General features: G+C 33.1%; 2 protein-coding genes across 12 annotated transcripts; both read right to left on the minus strand.

Moving 5' to 3' along the window:
• Positions 1–7,933: 7,933 nt before the first annotated feature.
• On the minus strand, positions 7,934–9,370 carry LOC106771602 (probable membrane-associated kinase regulator 4). The gene has a single exon (XM_014657598.2). It carries the CDS (start codon positions 9,270–9,272, stop codon positions 8,241–8,243), a length of 1,032 nt encoding a protein of 343 aa, XP_014513084.1. The 5' UTR covers positions 9,273–9,370; the 3' UTR covers positions 7,934–8,240.
• Positions 9,371–12,673: 3,303 nt separating this feature from the next.
• Positions 12,674–23,045, minus strand: LOC106772232. Of its 11 annotated transcripts, none has more exons than XM_022785536.1 (8): positions 22,007–23,037; positions 21,777–21,820; positions 14,099–14,229; positions 13,858–13,924; positions 13,710–13,774; positions 13,544–13,637; positions 13,297–13,367; positions 12,674–13,213 (listed from the first exon to the last, which is right to left on the minus strand). In XM_022785536.1, the coding sequence occupies exons 1-8, from the start codon at positions 22,062–22,064 to the stop codon at positions 12,892–12,894; spliced, it is 852 nt and encodes a 283-aa protein (XP_022641257.1). In that variant the 5' UTR covers positions 22,065–23,037; the 3' UTR covers positions 12,674–12,891. The 11 variants fall into 11 exon arrangements, with proteins under 11 accessions (XP_022641257.1, XP_022641256.1, XP_022641255.1 ...); XM_022785535.1 differs by having other exon boundaries at positions 21,777–21,823; XM_022785534.1 differs by having other exon boundaries at positions 21,998–23,037.
• Positions 23,046–24,909: the final 1,864 nt, after the last annotated feature.

Here is a 24,909-nt window from a genome sequence, read left to right on the forward strand (position 1 = left end):
TAAGTGAATTCTCATAATTAATTAGTCATGGAGTCTACTTATTCACTTTTAATTACTTAATCTTAGCCACTTTCTTCTTGCTTTCATTTAAACCATGGTAGTCTATCTTATTTATAAAAACTAATTTTGTCCAATTTTAGATGTTTTATCTCTTCTTTAGTGTTTACAATTGTAATAGATGTAGTATTCAACCTTTTTTCCTGGTCAATATTCATCTTTTTTGTCAATAGAGAAAGGTATCATGGAGGACTGAGCATGAAGAAAAGATAAAAAAAATTCACACCAAAGCATCTCATAGATTATCTGAGATGTTTAAAAAAGCTTGAACATAAGGGGAAAAACCTGATTGCATGGGGGACATGGTTTGGAATGCTCTTTTGGAGAAGTGGAACATGCCACTTTATAGACAAAAGTGCAAAAATGCCAAGAAGAACAGGACATCTGACAAGGGTGGTTGTTTGCACACTAGGGGATTCATTAGAGTGCAGGAGCATGCTATTCGTTTGGTATGATGACATATCAATTTAATTTTACATTTCTACTTATTAATTTTAAAAATTATTTGTTGCTAACAACTAACATCTTCTTTGCTTGCAGTCACAGGAGCTTGGTCGGATAGTGCATGTCGATGAGATATTTCAACAGACACATATTCGACCATCAACAGGAGAATTTGTCGATGAAAGGTCTAGGCGGACACATGTTAGTTTCTACTAACTCTATTATATTCTTTATTAGGTTTTAAATCTTATGTCTATCTATTTAATAATAATCATGTATTCATTTAACAGGAAGAGTTTCAAGCAAGATTTTCTCAAATCAGATCTGAGACTGAATCAGTTGGTGCTTCAACATGTGCTTCCCTAGACCCTGCAGGCGAGGAAAGATTGAGGAACCAATGTTGGATGGAGGTTGCTGGTAGAAGGTACAAGGGACGGGTATATGGCATTGGAAATTTCAGTGCTCGAGATGATTGTGCCGATAGTTACATACAACAGACACAGGCATCTTCTTCTCAGCAACCGATTGTACACGACATTTCTAACCTTCATAATATAGTATCAACCCATGATGAGCAACTTCGACAAAGGACTTCTAGATTTAAAGGCTTTATTGGCATCATATTGCATTACCTTCCACCTCCTACAGCCGCAGTTGCACAAGAATTTCTTTAATCCCAAATTCAGCCACAAACTAATGTTCAACAACCACAACAACCACAGCAGGATCAACCATAGGAAGATCAACCACAGGAGGATCAACCATAACATGGAAATCGTTATCAAAGAGATTATTAACTATGTTTTTAGAGTAGGGCATCTGTGACTCATACTAATTCCCTGGACAAGTATTTGAACTTATTTCTGCAAATTGACAATTATGTAAACTTTCCTATTATGTAATGTTAAATGCTTGTGGGACTTAACTGTTAAGACTTAACTTATCATATGTGAAATGTCTGAATGGATATAATTGGCAGGTGTTGTGATTTCTGTTGGGGCAAATCGGCAAGTGTATCAAGTCGCTCAAGTAATATAAAATGGTAAGACCAAGTATCGTATCCCAGAGGACTCTCGGTGCTGAACAATTGTGTGAAAAAAAGATTAATTAAGACTTAAAATAAAAGAGATCATGGGTTTGGAGTGCAAAAATAATAAAGAAAATAAAGATTGCAATTGATCAATGGCAAAGGAGCACAAAGATGAATGGAGGTTGATTTATATGAGATGAGTATGTTGTTGGGGTTAGATTTCACCAAGTTCCCTCTCATGTATATAAGAATTATTCTTTATGCATTAATGCCAACATCTCTCACTAAAACACTTAAACTCGATCCCTCGGTAAATATATTTGTCCCTAATTACCAGTTCATACAATTACTAGCATTCCTGGTAAAAAGATGTGAAGATCAAGAGGTTAAGACGACTAAGACTCATACCCTCATGTCTGAGCAATATAACCCTTATGAATAATTCAACAAGGACCTGAATTGAAAGGAACCTGTCGACACTCATTCAACTCACAGATCATGCTATTGTATAAGCAAGCAATAAGAACAGATGAATTATTCTAACAATTAATGAAAAAGCATATGAAATTAAGAATCAATTCAAATACATGAGAGTTTACAAGGTTACATCATTCCCCAACAACAAATAGAAATTAGTTCCCCATAGACATGGGGGAACTCTTTGAATAATGGAAGAAAGAAAGAATGGAGAGACTAAGAATTGGCTAAGAGTGTATTGCTATGCTCTATTCTCTGCCAGGGATGCAAAACCTAGAGCCCCAGGGTCCTTTAAATAGTGTCAAAAGCGTCCTAAAGTGCGACCGGGTCCAAAAGAATCAAAACAGAGCAGAAACAGGGCCCAATCCAAGTGAAATATCGCCCAAGCTCGCCTGGGCGAGAATTGAAGCTCATGTAAGGCTTGGGCGTCAGATTTGGACGCCCAGGCTTCGAACGTCCACCACACGAGCGTCGGGGCCACCACCCGGGCAACCAGTGTTGATTGTTGAACGCATAGTTTTTCGTTCCTTGTCGCTCGGGCTTTGCGTTTTCCCTCCTCTTGGTGCCTTTTTTACCCCTTTTGAGCTCCATCTTCTTGGCTTTTCACTTCTTCTTCCAGTATTACTTCAACCTCAACTCTCTTATTCCAACATTTTATTCAAAACACATGAGTCCAAACAAGTTTCTAAGTGAAAAATGGTGCTTTTAGTATCAAAATCACATAACAAATAACGGTGTTTTAAACCGTTATCAATTTCATGAATGTTTTTATGTCATTTCTGTGTTTGGATATGGGTAGGTCTGATATTCATCGTACTATTTAAAAAACTGTATATAAGTTATATACGGATAATCTGTATATAAGTTATATACGGACAATTCGTATATAACTTATATATAGACAATCCGTATATAACTTATATACAGACAATCCGTATATAATTTTTATACGGAAATCTGTATATAACCCTAGCTATGACAGTATTATATACGAATTTTTGTCCGTATGTAATCCGTATATAACTAAATATTATATACGAATTTTTGGCCTTATATATAGATTTTGGCTGTAAATAATGACGTTTTTTCTTGTAGTGAATAACCAATACTATCTCACAATATTTAAAGATATTCATAATATTTAATAATATTTATAGATATTTTATAATATCTATATATCTTATATTATCTAACAATACTTTATAATATATAAAAATATATATATTTTCTTAATTGAATAATTATTTATCAAATTTTATTTCTTAAAAAAATTAAACTAAATAATAAATTATTTTACCCGTTATGAAAATCTTTTAAACAAAAAAAATCATTTAAATTAAATAATTAATATACCATCGTGGATATTTATATATTTTCTAACTATTATAATTTTATGGGAATGTTGCACACAAAATAAGGTGTAAACAAGTCTTCAATGTGTGGTACATGTCTTAGGTACTAAAGCACCCTATAACAAGTATTTTGTAGAACTTGTTAGATATGTAGGAAGCATTTATCGCTTGAGCATTATGGCCAGAGCCTTGGGAGGATGTTGCTATACGGTTACGTTTCACTCAAGCAACCATGTTGTCATTCACGAGAAATGGATGATGCCTTGTGTATGTTGATGAGGTGGCTATAACAAGAGCTTGCTCATGTGACAATAAATCATGATAGCGTTATCATGGTTGGTGCTTCAATGTATGATTCATTTTATTATACATGTTTCATTTATGATATGATGTATAAAACGTGAGATCTTATTATGAATAGGTAATATGGTTCATGTTGACATGCATGACATATGTGCTTTTGGGTGATCCATCATGCATAAGGAATTTTAGATGAATTGCTTACATACACGTATATACATATATAAGGTTTGGTCTTACATGAGTGGCTTTGATGGAGTGATTTGTATCCTCCTAATAAGTGATGTAGAGTTTATGGTTTGATATATACGATTATTGCTATGTTCATAGAGTTTAGGGTTTGTATGTGATTATTGCTATAATCATATTTTATATGCCAACAAATTGCTTTACTATAATATTTAGTAAACTGTATCATTCTAGATGACACTAAAAGTAAAAAAGTTTCTAAGAGAATATAATGAGTTTTTTCGTTGTAAAACATATTATAAACATTTTTTAACGAGAACATCTTATATAATCTAGATGGTGTAAGTATATATGAATTTAATAGTGATAAGTTTGGGGATACGTAACAGTTGTCTTTAACCTTTTTCATACATTTTAAAATAAAACTTATCAATTGTACATTAGTTTATGTTTTTATGTTCTTTCATCTATATATTCAAATATAAAAAAAAAAATCATAATTAAAAATAACTCTATTAAAAATAACTAGGTTTTCTATTAAGAAAATAATCAGTAGTAAACTAATGAATGTTTAGCATATAATAATAATATAATAGAAAGTGAATATATATTGTCACATTCTAAGATTTTCTCAAAGTTAATGAAAACATATATTTAAGTTCTTGTTTTCTTCTAAGTTGTTAAACAAACGACTAGACTTTCCCTTATAGAATAAGGGTGATCGCAGATGGACACTCTCCTCTACACTTACACAACATTAGTAAAATTGTATTTTTATTTTAAAATAAAAAATAATTTGAAAACAGCTAAATACAAAAGAAAAAATATTAGCTAGTGTTAGTTAAGTGTGGAAAACTTTAATGGTGTTCATATAGAATTTTCTATAGAATAATAGGCTAACATGTCTATGATTCAATATAATTCCAAAATTTTACTAAAGTAATAATATCATTATTTTTGAAAATTATTAACTATCAATAGATTTTATAGATGAAAAATAATTAATTATGATTAATTTAAATAAAATTTTATAAATTAAAATTTATTTTGTATTTATTATTAATAAAAACATACAATTGATCTGTGAATTAAAATATAAATAGATCTTTAATATTAGTTATAAAATAAATTTTTTAATTATTGTTATTGATTTTAAATTAGTTTCTAATTTCAAATTAGAGATAAATTTAAACACTAATTTAAAGATCGAACTTTTAGTAAGAAAAATCTTAATAATTAATGTTAAAGATCCAATTCACAAATAAATTATAATATTTTATTATTTATAAAATAGTATATAACTTAGGCAATTGGTAATGATTAATTATTTTGGTTTCTAAAATTAATTGTTATTCGATGATTTTATAAAAGATATTTTAATTTAAAATAGTTTGTAAAGAACCTAGAATTAGCCATTTTAATTTTGTTTAAAATGAATGGATTTGATTTTGCAGCATTTAAGGAAAAAGAAGGAGTAAGAAAGTAGGATGATTTTGATAGAGTGGAAGATCTAAAAGTAATTTGACAGAGTTAATTAAGATGCATTTTAGCATGAGAAAATTTGTAGAGTGCTTAAGAATACTTAGAAGGAGTAAGAAGTGATGTAGAATAGTCCAAGAAGAGGATGGAAATGAGCATGCTCCTACCACAGGCCCCTACAACATTAACATCCATCACCTCTATTCCTAAGGGTCGAGTCTTATTCATAGGGTACTCTAGATATGTTCACTCTTCTGCAACATTCCATATCAATGTGTCTTTGCATGTGCCCCTAACACCTCTTCTTCATTCGCTGGATTCTCATAAATAACTGACAATGCCTTTCAAAAAACGATCAAACCACATGTAGGAGTAACTTCCCCTTCTCATCAAAATCAATATATATTTCATCATGCATCTTCTAATTTATCACTTTTACCTCTACGAGGGATTAATTAGATAAGGTTAGAGATATAGACAGAAGAGAGAAAAGTAGCAGCTACTTTATTGTTTGATTAGGACAAATTGGTGGTGGGGAAAACAAGTGCTTGTTCTTTGTGCTTGTTCTATGTGTTTGTATAATTGGTGCGCTACAGCGCCCACGTATACTTGAACTTCAAAATTTCGGGCATGTGATTCGACCTCTGGACTATGTACGCGTATTTTAATGTTTAGTCAAAATCAAGTGAAAGGAAGAAGTGCACGCCTAGCGAAGATTAATGTCTGTCTGTAAAGCTGTACACTAGGTTTTGTTTTTTATATCACTTATAGAATACAGATTTTCATGTAAGCAAATTAACCATATATACATACGATGATCAGGTTTAAGAATACATATATGCACCACGCAGTCTAGCTTAGGGTGGGACCATTACATTACAGAATCAACATGAGAATAATTCTTCTTCTTCTTATTATTATTATTATTCTTTCTCTCCTTTTAAAATTGACACTGGCCTTATATATGTATTCTGCTGTGATCATAATCATTTTCTGTTACTGCTGTACTTTGGTAATTGCAACAAGGATACATAATTGCACTAGCTACTTGTGCTTTGATCTTCGGTCAACCATGCTGCTTTGCTGGGAATTCACTAATACTAATCATGACTGTTCACAATAAAGTATATAGTGGCCAAACAACAACTTTCAGCCATGATTTCCACATTTTAAATATAAGCATATTCCATTTCTGTTTAAGCTTATCTCCCCCATCAAATGGCTCTTTCTGATTGTAATCTTTGCTTTTTTGGTTAGTTACAAGGTCAGTTTTCACTGACATCTCATTTTTTATTATTTTACTGTATGCTTTTTCTTCTTGATAGAGAAAATTAAGGTGCCATGATTTCCACATTTTTTTTGTTAGTAACCAGGTCAGTTTTGATAGAGAAGACTACAGAATATCATGGAAAGGAAGGGTGGGAGAATAAAATATGACATTCATCACTTATAATTATACAGTACTCTACAGTCTATATGTTTGTTATCAGTTGAACACTGATAGAATAATGGCACATAATCTTAACCAGTCGTTCGGAATCTATTTTGGGAAAAGGGCTCAGTTTCAGAACAAGAGGACTTACTTTTTACATTATAAAACAAAAAAAAATATATATATATGGTCAATTAACAGCACATAATTAGGTTTTATGACTGATCAAGGTTTTCTTTTTGTATATTGAAATCCCAAATACACAAAATATCACAATAGAGCCCAGGTTCTCCAAAAGTTTGGACCAACTTCTATTTCAGTATTAAATATATTTTAAATTTTTAGTAAAAATTATAATGATTTTTTTTTTTTAAATTTTGATCTAATTTAGTCTTCTAATTTAAAAATGCATAGATTTAATTTTTTTTATCAAATTTTATTAAATTTATTTATTGTTTCAAATATTTTTATAATAAAATTTAAATTATTTATATAATTAAACACATTTTCACTTTAATACTAAATTAAAACATCACAATTTAAACTAAAAAAATTAAATTCTCACATTTATAAAAATAAAAAATTAAATAGATTCAAAGTTTTAAAAATAAATTAATTATAATTTTCATCCGCCAACAACATATTTAATCTTATAATATTATATATATATATATATATATATATATATATATATATATATATATATATATATATATATATATATCCTATTTCCTTCTCTCTTTTCCTATCATCCAAATCCATGTCAAAACAAAGACAAGGATGGTAGATGATTCATGGATATCAAGTACGTAGCTTCAAGATCTAAGTAGATAAAAATCTTTATTTTAGTTTAAATATTTGTTAGTATTAAATTTCTTTAAATTTAAAAAAAATATATCTGAATTTAGCTGTGTAAAATTCTTAAACCACGTCTATAGAGGTTCTTGAGCGGCATCACTAGAGATTCTTGAGTGGTGTAGGTGTATAATTTATCACTTTTAACATTATAAAAAAACTTTGTCCTAAAGAGAACCCGAAATGAGATCTAGTAAATTCTGTTCCATCAGTATTTCCTTTTGTAAAAGTGAGAAGACTCTCGTAAATGCCTATTGTAGAAATTTTGTCATGGTGAATTCTCTTGCTCGTTATAAGCATAGTTCTTTCGAAAAATTGAAAGTAGCCTTTGGCCAAAAGAATTACTCCTCTGAGATAACTAATAATAACAATAATAAAAAATAATGATAGTGAAACTGCTAAGGTGTTCAGTTCTACTACATCTGGGAAAATATATGCAGCAAGTATAAGAATAAGAGTGAGAGTTGTAGAATCTTATTTTATCTTTTAACAACTTAATGCTGGAAAACCCACTCTATTCATTCAAACAGTAAACTCCACCAAAATGCAGCAGCATTTCAAACGAGATTGCCTATTTCTTCTCTTACAAGGTTTTCTCAACACTACTCTTGTGGTGGAACTATAGCTATTCTTTAACTCCCACCAATTGCAATTTTGTAGCGAATTGAGAACAAATCCTGCTATCATCTGAAGCATTCTTTGAACTAAACTGTAGCTGAGACTGTTTGCAATGAGCAATTGCTCCCTCCACTGAACTTTCCAACTCATAATTTGCACTTATGCTCCTCTTGAAAAGTTGCAAATCATAGTACCCAGCTGAGCTGAGTGAAAAAGATGAAGATGAAGAAGAGGACCCGGATGAAGATGTGGACAAAGATGAAGCCTTGGTGGCACAATGTCGATGAGAAACCCCAGAGAAAGACCTCCTGTGGTCACAGAAATCATCTTCAACTTCAAGCATCTCTCTTTTAAGGGTCTTCATCACAGCACAAGTTACCTGCTGCTGCTTGTTATCATACAAACTCTCAAATGGGCTTCTCCTAGCAACCTTCCTGTACTTGTTCTGACACTCTTTGCACTTGAATGGTGTTTTCTCTGCTCCCATGTTGCTTGCAGCACTGGCACAAAACTTGTCTGAGCAACCAGATTTGCTGAACAAAGTTTTCAGATAAGCTCGTGAGGCCTTGAGTCTCTGGCCAAGCAAGAACTGCTTCATCTGTTTCAGTTTCTTGGGCCAAGACTTCTTGGGAAGATCACCAATTAGGTTGTTCATGTCAGAAAACAACCCAAGTGGGATCACATCACTGCTAACTCGGCGTGATTCTGTAGGTGAGATGTTGGATTCAGTGGTTATGGGAAAAGTTCTGCGTTCCAACGCAGAATCTGTTTTCACATACTCAAAGTTGGCATTGGAGTTTTCTATGAGCTTTTGAACCATTTGCAAACGAGGGGGAAGGTGAAGAGGAAGGAGTTTTCCTTTGTAGAAGAGATCATCTGCTGGAGAAGTTGATGACTCTTTCTCACTCATCTGGAATTCAAACTCTCTATTGGATTGTGGAGAACTAAGGGAGTATGAGAAGAAGTTGGGGGAGGAACACAGTTCCATTTCAATGTAGTCATCGTCTACATGAAACAAACTAACTTGCTTTGTTGCCATTTCATGTGACTCTCTTGTGATGATGGTTTTCTCTATTGGTGTCTGTCAGAGTATGGAGATAGATGCCTATGGGAAATTGAGCTTCCGCAAGGAAAGAGAGCAGGGTATTCTATAAAAAGTGGTGATGTTGCCAAAATACAAAAGATATTTTATTCATTTATTTATTATATTTATAAGATTTTAATCTTATCACCTTTGTCTTCACTTTACTCTTCTACAGTTTGAAATAAATACATTTACGTTAATACAAAAGCTGTGTGCTTTTAACTTATGTATGCATGCTACTTTTCAAGCATGAAATGAAGCTATTATTTTATCTTTCCTTACTAATTTATTATTCCTCCCTTTTTTTGAATCCAAGTGTATAAAAAAATATTGGCTCTTGGAACGTGCATAACTGTGAATGATCCAGAATATTCGAAAAGTTCAAAGGGGATTCAAAATTTGTGGTCCTATGTTATGCAGAGATATTGTTAGTCAGTGAGTGTAGTCATGGGTGAAGGATTTCATTTTTATATTTTTTTTCTTCAAGTTTAATAATTGGTTTTTTCCAGTGTAAATTTGTTTATAAAATCGAATCCAAATAATTTTCTATGCTTAACCATTTTTTATTAGATGTCTTTGATCAATGCATAAACTGTTTTCTCGTTATTTTCTACCTATTTTTTCTTCCATTATGTATATACTACACCAAGGCACTACGAATGCACCGTAGAAAGAGATGTAGCAATCTGCATCAATATCTGTCAAAGTAGTAATAAAAGAGAGCAATGATGATCCTTGAAAGTACCCTGGTTGCTTTCGTTATTCTTTTTCTTTTCCCTTTTCTGCCATTTCTTCTTTGTGCACAAGTTCAATCGATGATCTAATTCTTACCTTTCCCATGATAGATTTGGTTTATTGAGTACTTACTAACAATAACTTTTAGAGTGGATATAGCTAAGGAAAGTTCTACTTAAGCTGCACAGGAGCATCCAAATTCAGACTCTATGAATCATCCGTGATTAGTGGTTAACATAATTGGTCCATGCCATGTGTTAGATGAACACATTCATTCTTCAGTTGTCCTGTTCCATTTGAGTTTGATACGTCAAAGTACAAGACGAGAATCTGCTACTCAAAGGAAGATGTTGACACTGACCTTGTTTTTATTGAAAGTTTCAATGTAACACACTAAACATTCCAACTGGTTCCATGACAAAGAAAGTATGAATGGCATGATTTATATACTAGATTGAATCTGGTGAGGAAGCAGGTACATAGGGAGGTCTCAATGAAATGAATCTAGTATCTGCATCCCTGTCTAGCATACATATCCTTATCTTCTTATACATGATTAAGGGTACTTGGCCGGCACAATACGTGTATGAGAGAGGCATTAATGCATAATTGTTAAGTAAGACACTATAGTGTGCTTGCTACTAGTAAAAAAATGATTGAACTTTGTAATGGTTAAGTTAAATGTTTGACTTGAAAGGGAAGTGGAACATGGTTTGTCAATTTCTTCGTTCATTAGCCAATGGATTCCCCTAAGACATCATTTTTTCTTTATTCTACAAGTTAAGTGTTCTGCAATTTGGAAATATGATAAGGATAAAAAGAATTGTGAAGGGAATTTGTTTTTCTCATTTACCTTTTTGTGCATAATCTATAACTGACCAATTCTACATTATTCATCCCATGGAAGGCCCCATCCATCTTTCTTTCTCAATTGGCTTATGGGCAATAATTCACCTTCATGGTAAGTGATGTGCTCATTTGACCAGGTCAAGATGTAAGAAATTTTAATCTTTTCACCTTTGGCTCTTGGCATGTGTTATATTACGGATTTGGGGATTCAAACTTTGAGGTTTGACCTCAAACAAATACAAAAATGAATACATTGGGAAGAGACAAGTAGGATCCTATAGCCTATAGCATTGGACTAAAGAAATGGTGAACCATAAGTTCTCATAATCATAACCCTCTCTCCAAGGCCAAAAGGACTAGCGTTGGTTTCGAGATTGAGAGGGTAAAAAGCCACTAACATTGCTCGAGGGCGTTTGTTTCTGTCTCCCTTTGTCGAGTTCTCTGTCTCAAACAGATTCCCCAACCCAAGTTGAGTTTAAGTAAAACTCTCACAAAGAAAGAATGTTGCTTTCATTCTGTTTTCAAGACCTTTTTTTTACTAGTCTGATATGATGAGTTGTTCTACAAAACAAGGCCCACAAAAACAATAAAAAGTTAAAAGCTCTTGACATCATATGATTGTTAGTTTGTTAGTGATGTAGTAATGGAAAGTTTCTTCCACCCCCATGTAAGACTTTATCAATTAATAGAGAGTTAAGGTATATTTGTAAAAGCATAACACGATTTATACCAAATGCAGTTTATAGCAAATTTAAGGGAAGGAAAAAGAAAAGCCTGCTGGTTTCAGACTCTTTTCTTTAGTCATCACTAAAGGACTAGAAAAATGTCAGTGCCACATCACGTGCTTCTAATGAAACTACGTTCACATGATCACTTTTCCAGAGCGATCCTTTTATTTTAAAGCTCATTGGCTAATTATAAGAGAAATAATGGGCCACATAGCAAGAATGGCAGTAGCCGGATTGAGTGGAGAGTGTCATTGCAGAGATAAAGGCTCCTTCCTCCTTTCTTCCACCCTTCCAGGTGAGCCCAAATGGTATCAACCTTATCTTTTTCCTTTTACTTTAAATCCATCAAAAGGTTATTTTACTTTTCATAATTGGCTTTCATGATGACCCAGAAATGCATGCAAGTTATTCGTTTGGAGGGTAAGTAAACAGTAGTACTACTACCACTGATGTCCGCTGGAAGGAAGAAAAGGAAAGGAAAGAAATTTTAGTACCATTCTACCACAACAAATGTCCCCTACACTTTGAATCAACAATCATTTATCTGAAAACAGAATCATATCAGTAAAAGAAATAGGGTCACGTAAACCAGTCAAATCAATTTTAAACCACATGAAAACCAACACAAAACACATGCCTATTCTTGCCCTTAATATGTCATCGCATTATTCAGTTACCAATACATATTACTTTACTAGTTCACTAGTTCAATGTTTAGTGAATTACAGAAACATTTGATTATATTACCGAACATTTAAATTAACTCACTCATTGGATTAACTGAGGAGAGGTTATTCCAGCTTACTAATGGTGTTGAATTTGAATCCTATTTAACTTGTTATATCCACCAAAAAAAGTTCTCTTAGGTTTTATTACAATTAGACATTTCACTTGAATGAAGGTAAATGTAGCCGTATTTGTTTTGTACAAGACCCACAATCCTCAAAACCAACCAGGACTAGGTACAAAACAGCTCGTCACTCTTGTCAGTTGTGTTATAAAAATGAATTTTCTCAGACAAAAATGTTACACAAACAAGGCTTATCTAAGAAAGTTATATGGTTGAATACATATGTTATATATATATGTACATTTCATCAACGATGAATATGATACAAAGCTGTTTCATTTACATCTGTTGAGTGAACTACTCAGTTATCTGAGTAGCGGTAAGCCAAAATCATAGCCTTCCCAAGACACAGCACAATGTTGCCTTTTCAATTACATTCTTTTTACAACTTCAGTGGTTTATATTATTATATTCATCTCCTGGAGTGACGATCATTGTCAAGAGCATCAAACTCCCAGTCACTTATCTCTTCTGATGAGTCATCTTCACTTAATTTATCAAGTTCTATTTCTATTTGTGATCTTCCAGGCAATGAGAAAGAGTGTTTCATTCCATCTTGCTTGTGTTTTTTAGCCGAGGGAGGAGAAGGAGTTCTGGAGATTATTATACTTGATGGTGTTTCTGACCTTTCAGTTGGAATCTCAAGTTCCAGTTTTGGCCTCTCAATAGATTCAAACTCCTCTTTTATTTTCTCAATATCATCAAACAGTTGTGTCACCTTGTCGCTGTCTTTTCTATATCAAAATTGTAAATGTAAATGGGAAGAAAAACTTGTTTATGTATGTTAATATAAAAAAGAGAGGAAGACACAAAATACCTGAAAATGCCTTCCTTTTGAATGTGAAACTGCTTGTTCATTGTGTCGACAACATTCAGAATGGCCAAAAACTAACAAGTAGAATAAGAAATAAGCATTTGTATAAGGCTACAAAATCTGGCACAACAGTTTGACTGAATTTAGCCCTATCATGTCATCTCCCAAACATAATTATCTCCTAAGTGAGGCCTGATAGATTTTTATTTCACATAATGTGATATAAATCTACATTGAAAGAAAAAAATACCTTGGATTCAATATCCAAGTATTCTTCTTCAAGCTTTTTCGTTGGCTTTGCTAATTTCAAACCTACATTGTTTGCCATTGATGACATTGCTAACCTGATATAAAAGTCAATAGTTGGATGCATGGTTTTTAAACAATAGACAATTCAGAGAGTCAGGACACCATACCCTGGTCTGAATCTTAAACTCTCCACAAGTATTCTTATTTGAGTAACAGACGAATGCAATTTTTCCTGACATATAGCAAGCCCGTGATCAGAACATTAGGAAAATGCAATATGATGAAGATATTGATCAATCTAGGATGATTTGTTACCTTGTAATAATGCAGAAGATGAACCACCAAATTCACAAAATGATAACCATATCTCTCCAGTTCAGCACTTATGTGCAATAAAAAAAATATATAAATATTAGTAAATGAAAACATGCACTTTAAGACACATGAGAAGAACTACATGCCTAAAGCCATTTGCATAATAACTTTGAAATTTGTAATATGTCCACATTTATCTGATAATATTTATTTTCGTATGGGATTAAACTACAGGACATACTTGACCTGCTCATCCTTTCTCTTTGTGAGTGAAGTTTGGAAGACCCATGTGCTCTCTAGAAACTTGATCCATGTATCAACAACATTTGCTTCCACAGTATATGAAGTAATGGCTCGCACCATCTCATCTTCCTAATATCAGAAAACTTCATGACAATAATAAAAATAAAAATAACAAGATGCATTACATTAATATTAATAATTTTAGGCTAAATTTTACTTTTAATCCTTCATCATTTTTTTTTAATATTCAATTTGGTCTCTTATCTTTTAATAACAGAATTCGAGATGTAACAGAAAATGAGACATAAAAGAAACTGTTTCAGTTATGAGAAACTTAGTTTACAACAAGTACGAGTTGCTTCTCACATAGAAGCCTATTGACATAGCTAAGAGACTGTTGTCCCCATAACTTAACAAATCTCCTATACACTAATGAACCCCTTAAACTCAATGGGCTGAAAATTAGCTACAGATTCAACAAAATTGAGTTTGCAGAACCAAGTAGAAGAAAGGGGTTTAGCAAGAGCATCAATTCATTATCTACAACAGAAATATAATAAACTTGAAGCTTCTTACCTAAAACGTTCTCCTTACAAAGAATATATCAATGTCCATATTATGCTGAGAATACAATTCATATATACAAGGCTAATAATCTATTTTAGGAAGAATGATAATGTCAAAAGAATTAATGGCAAAAGATATGCAATTGTATATTTATGCAATTGTATATTTATTTGTAACGATTTCTCTCAATTAGGATAATTAGTTGTATTAAATGTATATATGGTAGTTTAGCTTATTTAGTGGGCTGAAAATTAGTTTGACAGATTGTAATAATTTGTATTTATATGAAAATTCTCCATCAAGAGGGAGGACTATTTTTAGCTCAATCTTCTCTAAGTTATTTTTAGCTCAATAAGGAAACAATAAAATACAAATCCTGACAAAAATAATACAGCTAATAAAACATATTCTAACATTTTCTCTCAAGCTGGTGAATAGGTATTTTTCATTCTCAACTTGGAAACATTACTTTCAAAATTGTTGTTGTTCAGCCCCTTCGCTAGAATATCTACAAGGTTGTCTTATGAGGAGACATAAGGAGTACATATCATACCACTGTCTAATTTTTTATTGATAAAATGTCTGTCAATCTCAATATGTTTGGTTCTATCATGTTGCATTGGATTATAAGTTATGCTAAAAGCAGATTTTTTATCATAATAAATTCTCATTGGTTTATCCGATTTTATTTTCAAGTCTTCTAAGATGATCTTCAGCCAAAGGAGTTCACATATCCCTTGTGCCATTGCCTTAAACAATGCTACAACACTAGATCCAACTACCACATTTTGTTTTTTACTCTTCCAAGTCACAAGATTCCCTCCAAGGAAAATGCAATATCTTGTAGTTCACCTTCTATCCATAATTGACTCTGCATAGTCTGCTTTTATATATGCTTCCACACTTGCATTCCTATTTCGTTCAAAAAAAATTCCCTTTCATGGGATCCCCTTAATATATTGCACAATTCTTAGTGAAGCTTGTAAGTGAACCTCTTTTGCTTGATGCATGAACTAGCTAACAAGACTAACAACAAATGCAACACCAATTCTAGTGTGAGATAAATATATTAGTCTACCAACTAGCCTTTGATACATTTCCTATTCAATTGTAGTATCTTCTTCTACGTTTCCCAATTTCAGGTTTGGATCAATTCATGCATTTGCATGCTTGCATGTTGTCTTACCAGTTTCTTTCAACAAATCAATGATGCATTTTTGTTGAGATATGAATATTCCCTTTTTAGAACGGGCCACTTCAATTCCCAAAAAGTACTTCAATTTTCCCAAGGTCTTAATTTCAAAATTATTGGCCAGATGTTGGCCTAACAATAGTTGCTCCTCCTCATCATCACCTGTCATTATAATATCTCTCATGGTAATTGTTTCAACCTATACAATGCCTTCTTTAGCTTGCAAACAATGTTGGCAACTGTTTTTCCACCATATCTAGGGGGCAATTCCATGTAAATGTCATCTTCAATTTCTCCATGGAGGAAGGCATTTTAACATCAAATCGTTGCAAATTCCAACCATAATTAGATGTTAGGGATAATATCACCCTAATTGTATTCATTTTTGCAACTGGAGCAAATGTTTCCATGTAATCCACTCCATAAGTTTGAGTGAATCCCTTAACTACTAACCTTGCTTTGTACCTCTTGGATTCCTCAGCCTTGTATTTTATAGTATATACCCAGTTGTATCCTATAGGTTTCTTTCCATTTGGGAGAGCAACCAAATCCAAGTACTATTTTTTTCTAATGCTTCCATTTCTACATCCATGGCTTGTTTCCATTTTTTATCACTCAATGCCTTAGATAAAGAGGTAGGTGTGGTTGTAGTGTTTAGGCTTGTGAGGAAGGCTTTATGGGTAGGTGAGAAGTTTTTAAAGGATAGGTAATTGGCTAGAGGGTACAGTGGTTTTGTGGTACATTTCCTAGTCTATTTCCTAAGGGCAATTGGAATACCTAAGTCCTTATAAAATGGTATTGACCTGGAATCAGGTTCTTGTAAATTTTGAAAATCAAAGGTTGATTCAGTGTTATATTAAAGGATTAGGGTTACTTACCTCAAGTAATGTTGGGTTGGATTGTTGGACATTGACAGATTCTGGAATGGCCTTTGTCTTACATAAACCATTGTTTTCCCATATCTTACATTAGCCCCATTAGCCCCATCTTGAGTGGATTTAGTGGGTTCCTTCTCCTTTTGTTACACTTTTAAGCCCTATTTTTGGGCCTAAACTTAAGTCAGGGAGCATGAGCTTACCTTCATTTTTGGCAGTATACCCTTAAAGATGATCTTGGTTGAAGTAACTTTTGTGCTAAAAAAAGGTGACATCTATGGATGCAAAATTCTTGGGATGGTGGGCGATAACATTTATATCCCTTTTGTGTTGATGAGTATCCTATGAAAACACATTTTAAGGCTCTAGGATCAAGTTTACCTCTATCACCATTGTGGACATGGACAAAAGATACACACCCAAATATTCTTGGAACAAAGGGTTGGATGTGGACACATTAAGATAAAAACTGCCTCCCTCCAAAATACTAGAAGGTATTCTATTAATCAGGTAACAGGCAATGAGAATTGCCTCCCTCCAAAACCGTTTAGGAACTTTATGTTGAAAAAGAAGAGCTCGAGTTTAGTCTAGAAAATGACCATTTTTCCTCTTAGGAATCCCATTTTGTTGAGGTGGTTTGATACAGGACGACTCATGAATGATACCTTCTTTTGGACAAAAGGAAATAAGCCCATGATTAAATAATCTTTGGCATTATCGAATCTCATCCTCTTAATGCTAACACCAAAATGATTTTATATCAAGGAGAAAAATGTTGAACCACATAGCTATCTTCGCATTTTTGTTTTAGTAAAAAACCCATTTAACACAAGTACAATCATCTATAAAGGTAAGAAACCAATGGGCACCAGAAACCTTTGGTACAGTTGAGGGACCCCACTCATCAGTATGAATTAAATAGAATGAAAAAGTTCTTGTATTATTACTATCTAGAAAAGGAACACGTTTTTGCTTAGCAAGCTCATACACTTCATAATTGAGACTTGCCACCTCTAATTTGCTAAAAAGGGAAGGGAATAACAATTTTATGACCCTAAAGGAAGGATATCCAAGGTGACAGTGATGTAGGAAGACCTTCTCCCTATTGGTCTTTATAGAATCAGAGAAAAAAAAGGTGTTGCTTACTGGAAAGAGATTGACTTTATTATTTTCATTCATATCAATTACATTCTCCTTACCTTTATTTGTAGCAATCTAATCATCTAAAAAAGGGAAATAAGAAAACAGTATACTGAAAAATAATCTAGAAAATCCTACAAATATTTTCTCTAATTAAAATGATTCTATGATATTTTCTCTAATTAAGAAGATTCTGTAGATATTTTCTCTAATTACAATACTACCCCCTCAAGTTGGTAAAAGAATATCAATCATTCGAAACTTGCCTAAAGGATCTTGAAATCTACTCGGAAGGAGCGCTCTTGTAAAAAATATATTCTATCTGAAATTCGATAGGAACATGAGTTGTAATTACAAAGCCTATGTCTAAATTATCTTCGATGAAATGTTTGTCAATCTTAATGTATTTGGTCCTGTCATGTTGTACTGGATTATGGACAATGCTCATGGCAGACTTATTGTCATAGTGTAGTTGCCCAGGATTGTCCACCTTGACTTTATGGTCATCCAAAATTATTTTCATTCAGAGTCTTTCACACATTCCTTGAGCAAGAGCTCAGGATTTAGCTTATGCACTAGAACGAGATACTGTATCTTGCTTTTTACTCCTCCTCATTACCAGACTATCTCCAAGAAACACACAATACCTAAAAGTAGATTTTCTGTCAGTAATGGAACTTGCATAGTCAACATCAATATATATTTTTATAGTCAATGTGACTTCCCTTTTCAATAATAGCTTCTTTCCTGGACTTGACTTCAAGTATTGGAGAATTTTGTCAACTGCTTGCATGTGTCTCTCTCTTGGATCATGCATAAATTGGCTCACTACACTAACTGCATAAGTAATGTCTCATCTTGTGTGTAATAGATAAATCAATTTTCCTACCAATCATGATATTGGACCTTCTCTACAGGAGCATTTTCTTCACTTCCAATTTTGTGATTTTGTTCTATAGAAACTGTTGAGATTCTACATCCTAGCTTTCCAGTTTCTTTGAAGAGATCAAGTGCATATTTTCTTTGGAGATGAAAATTCCTTTCTTGGAGTAAGCAACCTCTATTCCAAGAAAATATTTGAGTTTTCCTAGGTCCTTCATTTCAAATTAGGCTGCAAATTTTTCTTTTAACACCAATTTTTCTGTTCATCATCTCCTGTAATAATCATATCATCTACATAGACAAGTAATAGAACGAGTTTACCAGTAGAAGAGTGCTTTATGAATAGAGTATGATTTCCTTGGCTTTGTCTATATCCCAAGGAAACCATTGCTTTTGTAAATCTTCCATGAAGAAAGACATTATTCACATCCAACTGGTGTAAGTCCCATCCAAAATGAGCAACCAAAGCGAGAACAACTCAAACTGTATTTATCTTTGCCACTGGGGAAAACGTCTCCTCATAGTCAATTCCATAAGTTTGGGTATATCCTTTTGCCACCAATCTAGCTTTATATCTTTCTATTGTCCCATCTGCCTTATGTTTCACTGTAAATATCTGTTTACACCCCACTATCTTCTTGTCTCTTGGCTAATCAACACTTTCCCAAGTTGAATTGCTTTTTAATTCTTTCATCTTATCTTTCATGACATGATTCCAATGTTCAAGTTTATTTGGCCTCCTGGATTGAGGTAGGAATTTTTGTGGCATCAATGGCAGAAATAAAGCTTTTATGCTTATAAGAGAGATTGTTAGTGCAAACATACTGAGAAATAGGATACTTAGCACATGAACTTCTTTCCTTTTTCAATGCAATGGGTAAATTTTCAGTAATACTTACCTCTTCATTGTTATCTTCAGGATCTTCACCTCCGGATTAGACAATTTTTCTTGCTCAAGAGTCGTAGTGGGTTTTTTTCTTCTTTCATATTTTTTGCCAAAAAAATTGTCTTCTTCCCCTTCTTTCCCAATGTGGACTATGGTAGCTTCATTACTCAGATCTTAGGCATCCTACAAAGGTAAATATGGTAATAACAAGAAGGAGAGTTCATCCACTTCAAGTGCTTTCTCCCCCTGAAGTGGTGGACTAATATAAAAGGATTGTGTTTCACGAAAGGTGACATCCATGGTGATAAAGACGCCATGACTCTGAGGATGATAACATTTGTACCTTTTTTTATTAGAAGGATATCCAATAAAAACACATTTAAGAGCTCTCGTATCTAATTAACTACGTTTACGATGATGAAAGTGAACAAAAACAATACATCCAAAGAGACTCTATAGGATTAATGCCATTGAAGATATGGGTGGGTAACCTATTGATGAGATAATGGCACTTAACACAACTTCTTCCCAGTAATTTTTTTGAACAAACATTTGCAAAAGAAGAGCTCTAGTTACTTCAAGAAGATGACGATTATTTCTTTCTGCAACCCCATTTTGTTGAGGGGTGTTTACACATGTCAGTTCATGAACAATACTGTTATGAGACAAAAAATTGAAAAATTCATGATTCACATATTCAGAACCATTATCAGACCAGATTCCTTTGATAAATTTTTCAAATTGATTTCGGACAAGATGGAAAAAATTAACAAAGATTTAGAAAACTTCTGATTTAGTTTTCATAAGGTATGTCCATATGACACGAGTACAATCGTTAATAAAGGTAACAAGCCATTTGGCTCTGGAAATAGATTCTACGACTGATCCTCAAACGTCAGAGTGAATTTAATCAAATGGAGAAGTACTCTTTTTATTACTAATAGGATAGGATGCACAATGGTGTTTTGACAACTGAAAAATATCACAATTAGAAGACTCAACAGTCTCCTTGGTAACCAAATGGGGAAACAAGGAATTGATAAGATTGAATGAAGGATGTCCAAGCCTTTTATGACGTAACCATATATGAGAATTTGCCCACGTCTCATATGTAACTTGTTGACTCATAATTTGTGTTTTGCTTTGGTCATAAGATTCCAACAAATACAACCCACTTTGCTCCTTAGCAGTTAAAATTGTCTTCCCCGTGGCAAGATCCTGAAAAACACAATAAGTTGAGAAAAATATTACTGAATAATTTAAATCCTTTGTGAGTTTTTTCACAGAGATAAGACTGTTTGTTAATTGTGGAACATGTAAAACATCCTTTTAATACAATAGATGAGTCCAAAATTATATTCTCAAAGTCGCACATAGGTATACCCTGACCATTTGCAACAGTAATAAGTTGTTCTCTATTTGTTTTACCGTGAGTCGAAGGACATCGAAAAGGTGTCATATGATCAGTTGCTCATGAGTCAAGAATCCAAATACATTGAGACACATGACCAATAGTATTGAGACAGATATTACCTTTCATGGACATAGTACATGATTCAGAGGGCTTACTCATTGATTCAACCATTGCTTTCAAGCGCTCGAGTTCCTCCTTGTAAGCTTTCATATCAAGAGTTATATATGATAGGATATTGAACAGTGCCGGTAATGGGTACTATTGCAGTAGAAACGGAGCTCCCAAGATTAGGAGCTCTGATACTAACTTGAAAAAGAGAGTGACTTTATTATTTTCATTCATATCAATTACATTCTCCTTACCTCTATTTGTAGCAGTCTAATCATCTAAAAAAGGGAAATAAGGAAACAATATACTGAAAAATAATCTAGAAGATCCTACAAATATTTTTTCTAATTAAGAAGATTCTATAGATATTTTCTCTAATTAAGAAGATTCTATAGATATTTTCTTTAATTACAATAGTTTTCTAGGTCTCGTGGTAGATTTTGATGGTCCATGTAATATAAGTCATTCCATTCTCTAATATGTTCAATCATCCTCCTCGAGTACTTGTTTTGTAGAATACAAACATTGTCATAAAAAATAACATTACTATATATCTTATAAAAGTTATTTTAAGGAAATCAAACTAATAGAAAATTTAGGGATATGAATTACATTTTTAAGGGTTATGGATGAGCTTATTTGGACTTCTCCTTGACCTGCTGCAATCATCAGAAAGTCATCAGCTGGGGATATTTTCTTGTTGCTAGGGTAAGGGGTGTAAGATGAGAAATGTTTAGGTAGGGGTGTCATGTGGTCGGTAGACCCAGAATCTAGTATCCAATATGGCTTATGGTTTTTGGCTAAGGCATTAAGTCCAAAAGAAGGAAACTCACCAAATGTACCTGAATGTGCCAGAGAACAATCTGGTGACTTATCCAACTTGTTGACGAATGATCTCATTTGCTCTACTTCATCCTAGTTAAGTTGAATCGCTCCTCCTCTGCTTTCTTTATTTGTTGCAACACCTATGTGTTCTTGTCCTCCCTTTCTAGTGTTGTCTCCTTTTTTTCTCCACTCCTTGTCACGATTATGAGATCCCTAATCTCTACTAGGTGGCTTTCCGTGCAGAAGGTGATGCTTGTTGCAAAAGGTACACCACATTCCTTCAACTTTCTTCTCTATATTGGCCATTCCCTTTTTTTCAGGTCTACCATCATGGCCGATCTGGAAGTTATCATGGATGAATTTTTCATGGTTAGGGTTTCCAACATTATTCCCCTGCTGCTTTCTTCACTTTGACAATAACTATTACTTCATTAATTCCTAGAAATTTTTCTTTTCCAAGGATTTGAACTCACTTTATCAAAATCAGAGTTAAACCCCACTAAGAAATCATAGACTCTATATTGCTCAATATAGTCTTTGAGCATTGTCGAATTAAAAAGTCCTCTTCATCCCATTTTGTAAATTTGGGATCTTCTTCTATAGAAGCATCTTTAGTCAAGTGGTTAACTTTCCCTTTACCTTTCAAAGTTGAGCAAACAAGTTGGGCTCATTTCAAATAATTATTCCCATTCAATCAGTAAGCAATGTTGAGGTTCTGCAGTTGTTCCTGAGTGTTACGTGACACAGTATTCACCACTTTAAGAATTTGGTCTGCCATGTCTACGCAGTACAATGAAGGTTATCCGAAAACAAAAATTATTGACAACAATAAAGGTTGTCGATTAGGGTTTGGTTTGGGATAGCAATGAAGGCTAACCTGAAACAGATGGTGGTAGCAATGAAGGCTGACCTGAAACGGATGGTGGTAGCAATGGAGGTTCTCGTCTAGGCTTTTGGTGTGCTTAGTCAAAGGTAGCACCCAGAATTCGAGAACGCTGATACCATATTATAATTTAGGGTAGAATCATTTAATATATTATGCTGAGAATACAATTCATATAGAAGTATAATAATCGCACCTAAAAACCTGAATCCCTATGATTTAGGGATATCCCCATCATACACAATAATTATAATATGCTAAATAAGGAAACAATAAAACACAAATCCTAAAAAAACTAATACAACTAATAAAACAGATTTTAACAATAACATATTTGGAGCACCAATAATTAAGAGTATGATAATTAAAATACATTTTAGCCATTTTTCATACGGGTATTTTGTTTTTTTTTTTTTTTTTTTTTGAGTTTGTATATGACTTTTAAATTGATTTTCACTCCTTCTCAAGCCCTTAATGAGCTCTTGATACCATTTTATAAAACTAAAAAATCAAAAAGGCTATAAAATCAAGATGAGAGTTTTTCTCGTGAAGATGCCCAATGGAAGAAGGGAGACAAAGTCTTCCACAATATTATGAGTGAAGTAGCTCATATATTGCAAAAGGTTTGTCTCTAAGTAAAAAGAGATACAAATTTGCATAAAATAAATGTTATTCTTCATTGTTACCTAACCATTCATCCAAACAATCAACTTTCTCACAAAACAAGGTTCATAAATATTGAATATAATGAAAAATTATGTATAGGATTAATCTCCCTTGTGTAGAAAATACACATAAGAAACTTCATTTATAATGAAGGAAATATGGACTAAACCCAAAATTAAAAATATGCATCTTCTTTTGATAGGTCCTTCTTTTATATTTTCTTCATTCACAGTCAACTCTTCTTTCATCCAATCTAATGAAAAACGTGTCTTTGATATGAATTTTGAATACTTCTAGGTTTCTTATATCTTTAGTCATACAAAGTTTGTTTCCATAAAATGCCTTATAACATTTCTCTTTTAGTTTAGAAACACCATAAGAAATTTTGATTAATATCAGGAACGTATAAGACATCAAATATTAATTTCACACTTGAGTGATAATTGCAATTGTTGTTCATGTATCTTTCAAAATAATTTGTTATCGATTCCAAATTCTTACTTTAGAAATATTAGAATTGTTGAGCTCTTTGAAAAGTTCTTGATCATGAGTCGTGTGGATTGTACAACCACAATCAATAAGCCAACTTTTTTGTAGATTTGTTGAGCAAATTTTTCCTTTTCTATTTTGTCCTCTATAATTTTGCCAACTTCTTAGGGACATTGGGGTTTGCATATCTTTTCTACATGTCAAATTGACCACATTTGTGGAATTTTAGATCTTACCTCTACCAATAATTTTTGTGTTAATGATTAATTTTTCTTGCAATAGGAACAAGACAAAAAAGATGAGTTGTTATTTTGGCTGTATTTTCTCCCTTTGTAGTTCTTGACATGTGTTGGAAGTCCCACATTGACCATGGTTCCAGTGTTGGTTCTGCACTGACCATGGTTCTAGTGTTGGTTCTACCAAATTTCACTCAAACGTTTCATGTGGAGTGTGATGCTACAGGTAAGGGTATTGAGGCAGTTATGTCTCAAAACCCTAGACCTATTGCTTATTTTAGTAAGGCATTAAGTGACTCTTCTCTTTCAAAATCCATTTATGAGAAGGAATTAATGGCCTTAGTACTAGCCATTCAACATTGGACGCCTTACTTAGACAAAGGTTCATAGTTCATACAAACGAGAAGAGTTTGTAATTTCTCTTAGAACAACGAATCACGACACATAATCTCTTAGTATGATTTTGAAATTGTGTATTGGGATAGGTCTACTAATTAAGTAGCAGATGCCCTTTCAAGAAGACTAGAAGATCAAAAGGATGGGGAGTTAGAATTTAGAGGACTGACTCATCCTTTGTGGCAGGAGTTTCAGGATATCTTGGAAGAAGTCCAACAAGATCCAATTTTATCCAAGATTAAATAGGATT

Source organism: Vigna radiata, chromosome 8 (genome assembly GCF_000741045.1).
Source record: "Vigna radiata var. radiata cultivar VC1973A chromosome 8, Vradiata_ver6, whole genome shotgun sequence".
Classification (NCBI taxonomy): domain Eukaryota; kingdom Viridiplantae; phylum Streptophyta; class Magnoliopsida; order Fabales; family Fabaceae; genus Vigna; species Vigna radiata.

Coding starts and splice junctions, on each gene's coding strand:
- LOC106772232 (XM_014658482.2), bottom strand. CDS start 22,064: ATGAGATCATTCGTCAACAAGTTGGATAAGTCACCAGATTGTTCTCTG. Junction 13,638..13,709: donor AGTTTAAGATTCAGACCAGG/GTATGGTGTCCT, acceptor CTTTTATATCAG/GTTAGCAATGTCATCAATGG. Junction 13,214..13,296: donor CAAAAGGAAGGCATTTTCAG/GTATTTTGTGTC, acceptor ATTTTGATATAG/AAAAGACAGCGACAAGGTGA.
- LOC106771602 (XM_014657598.2), bottom strand. CDS start 9,272: ATGGCAACAAAGCAAGTTAGTTTGTTTCATGTAGACGATGACTACATT.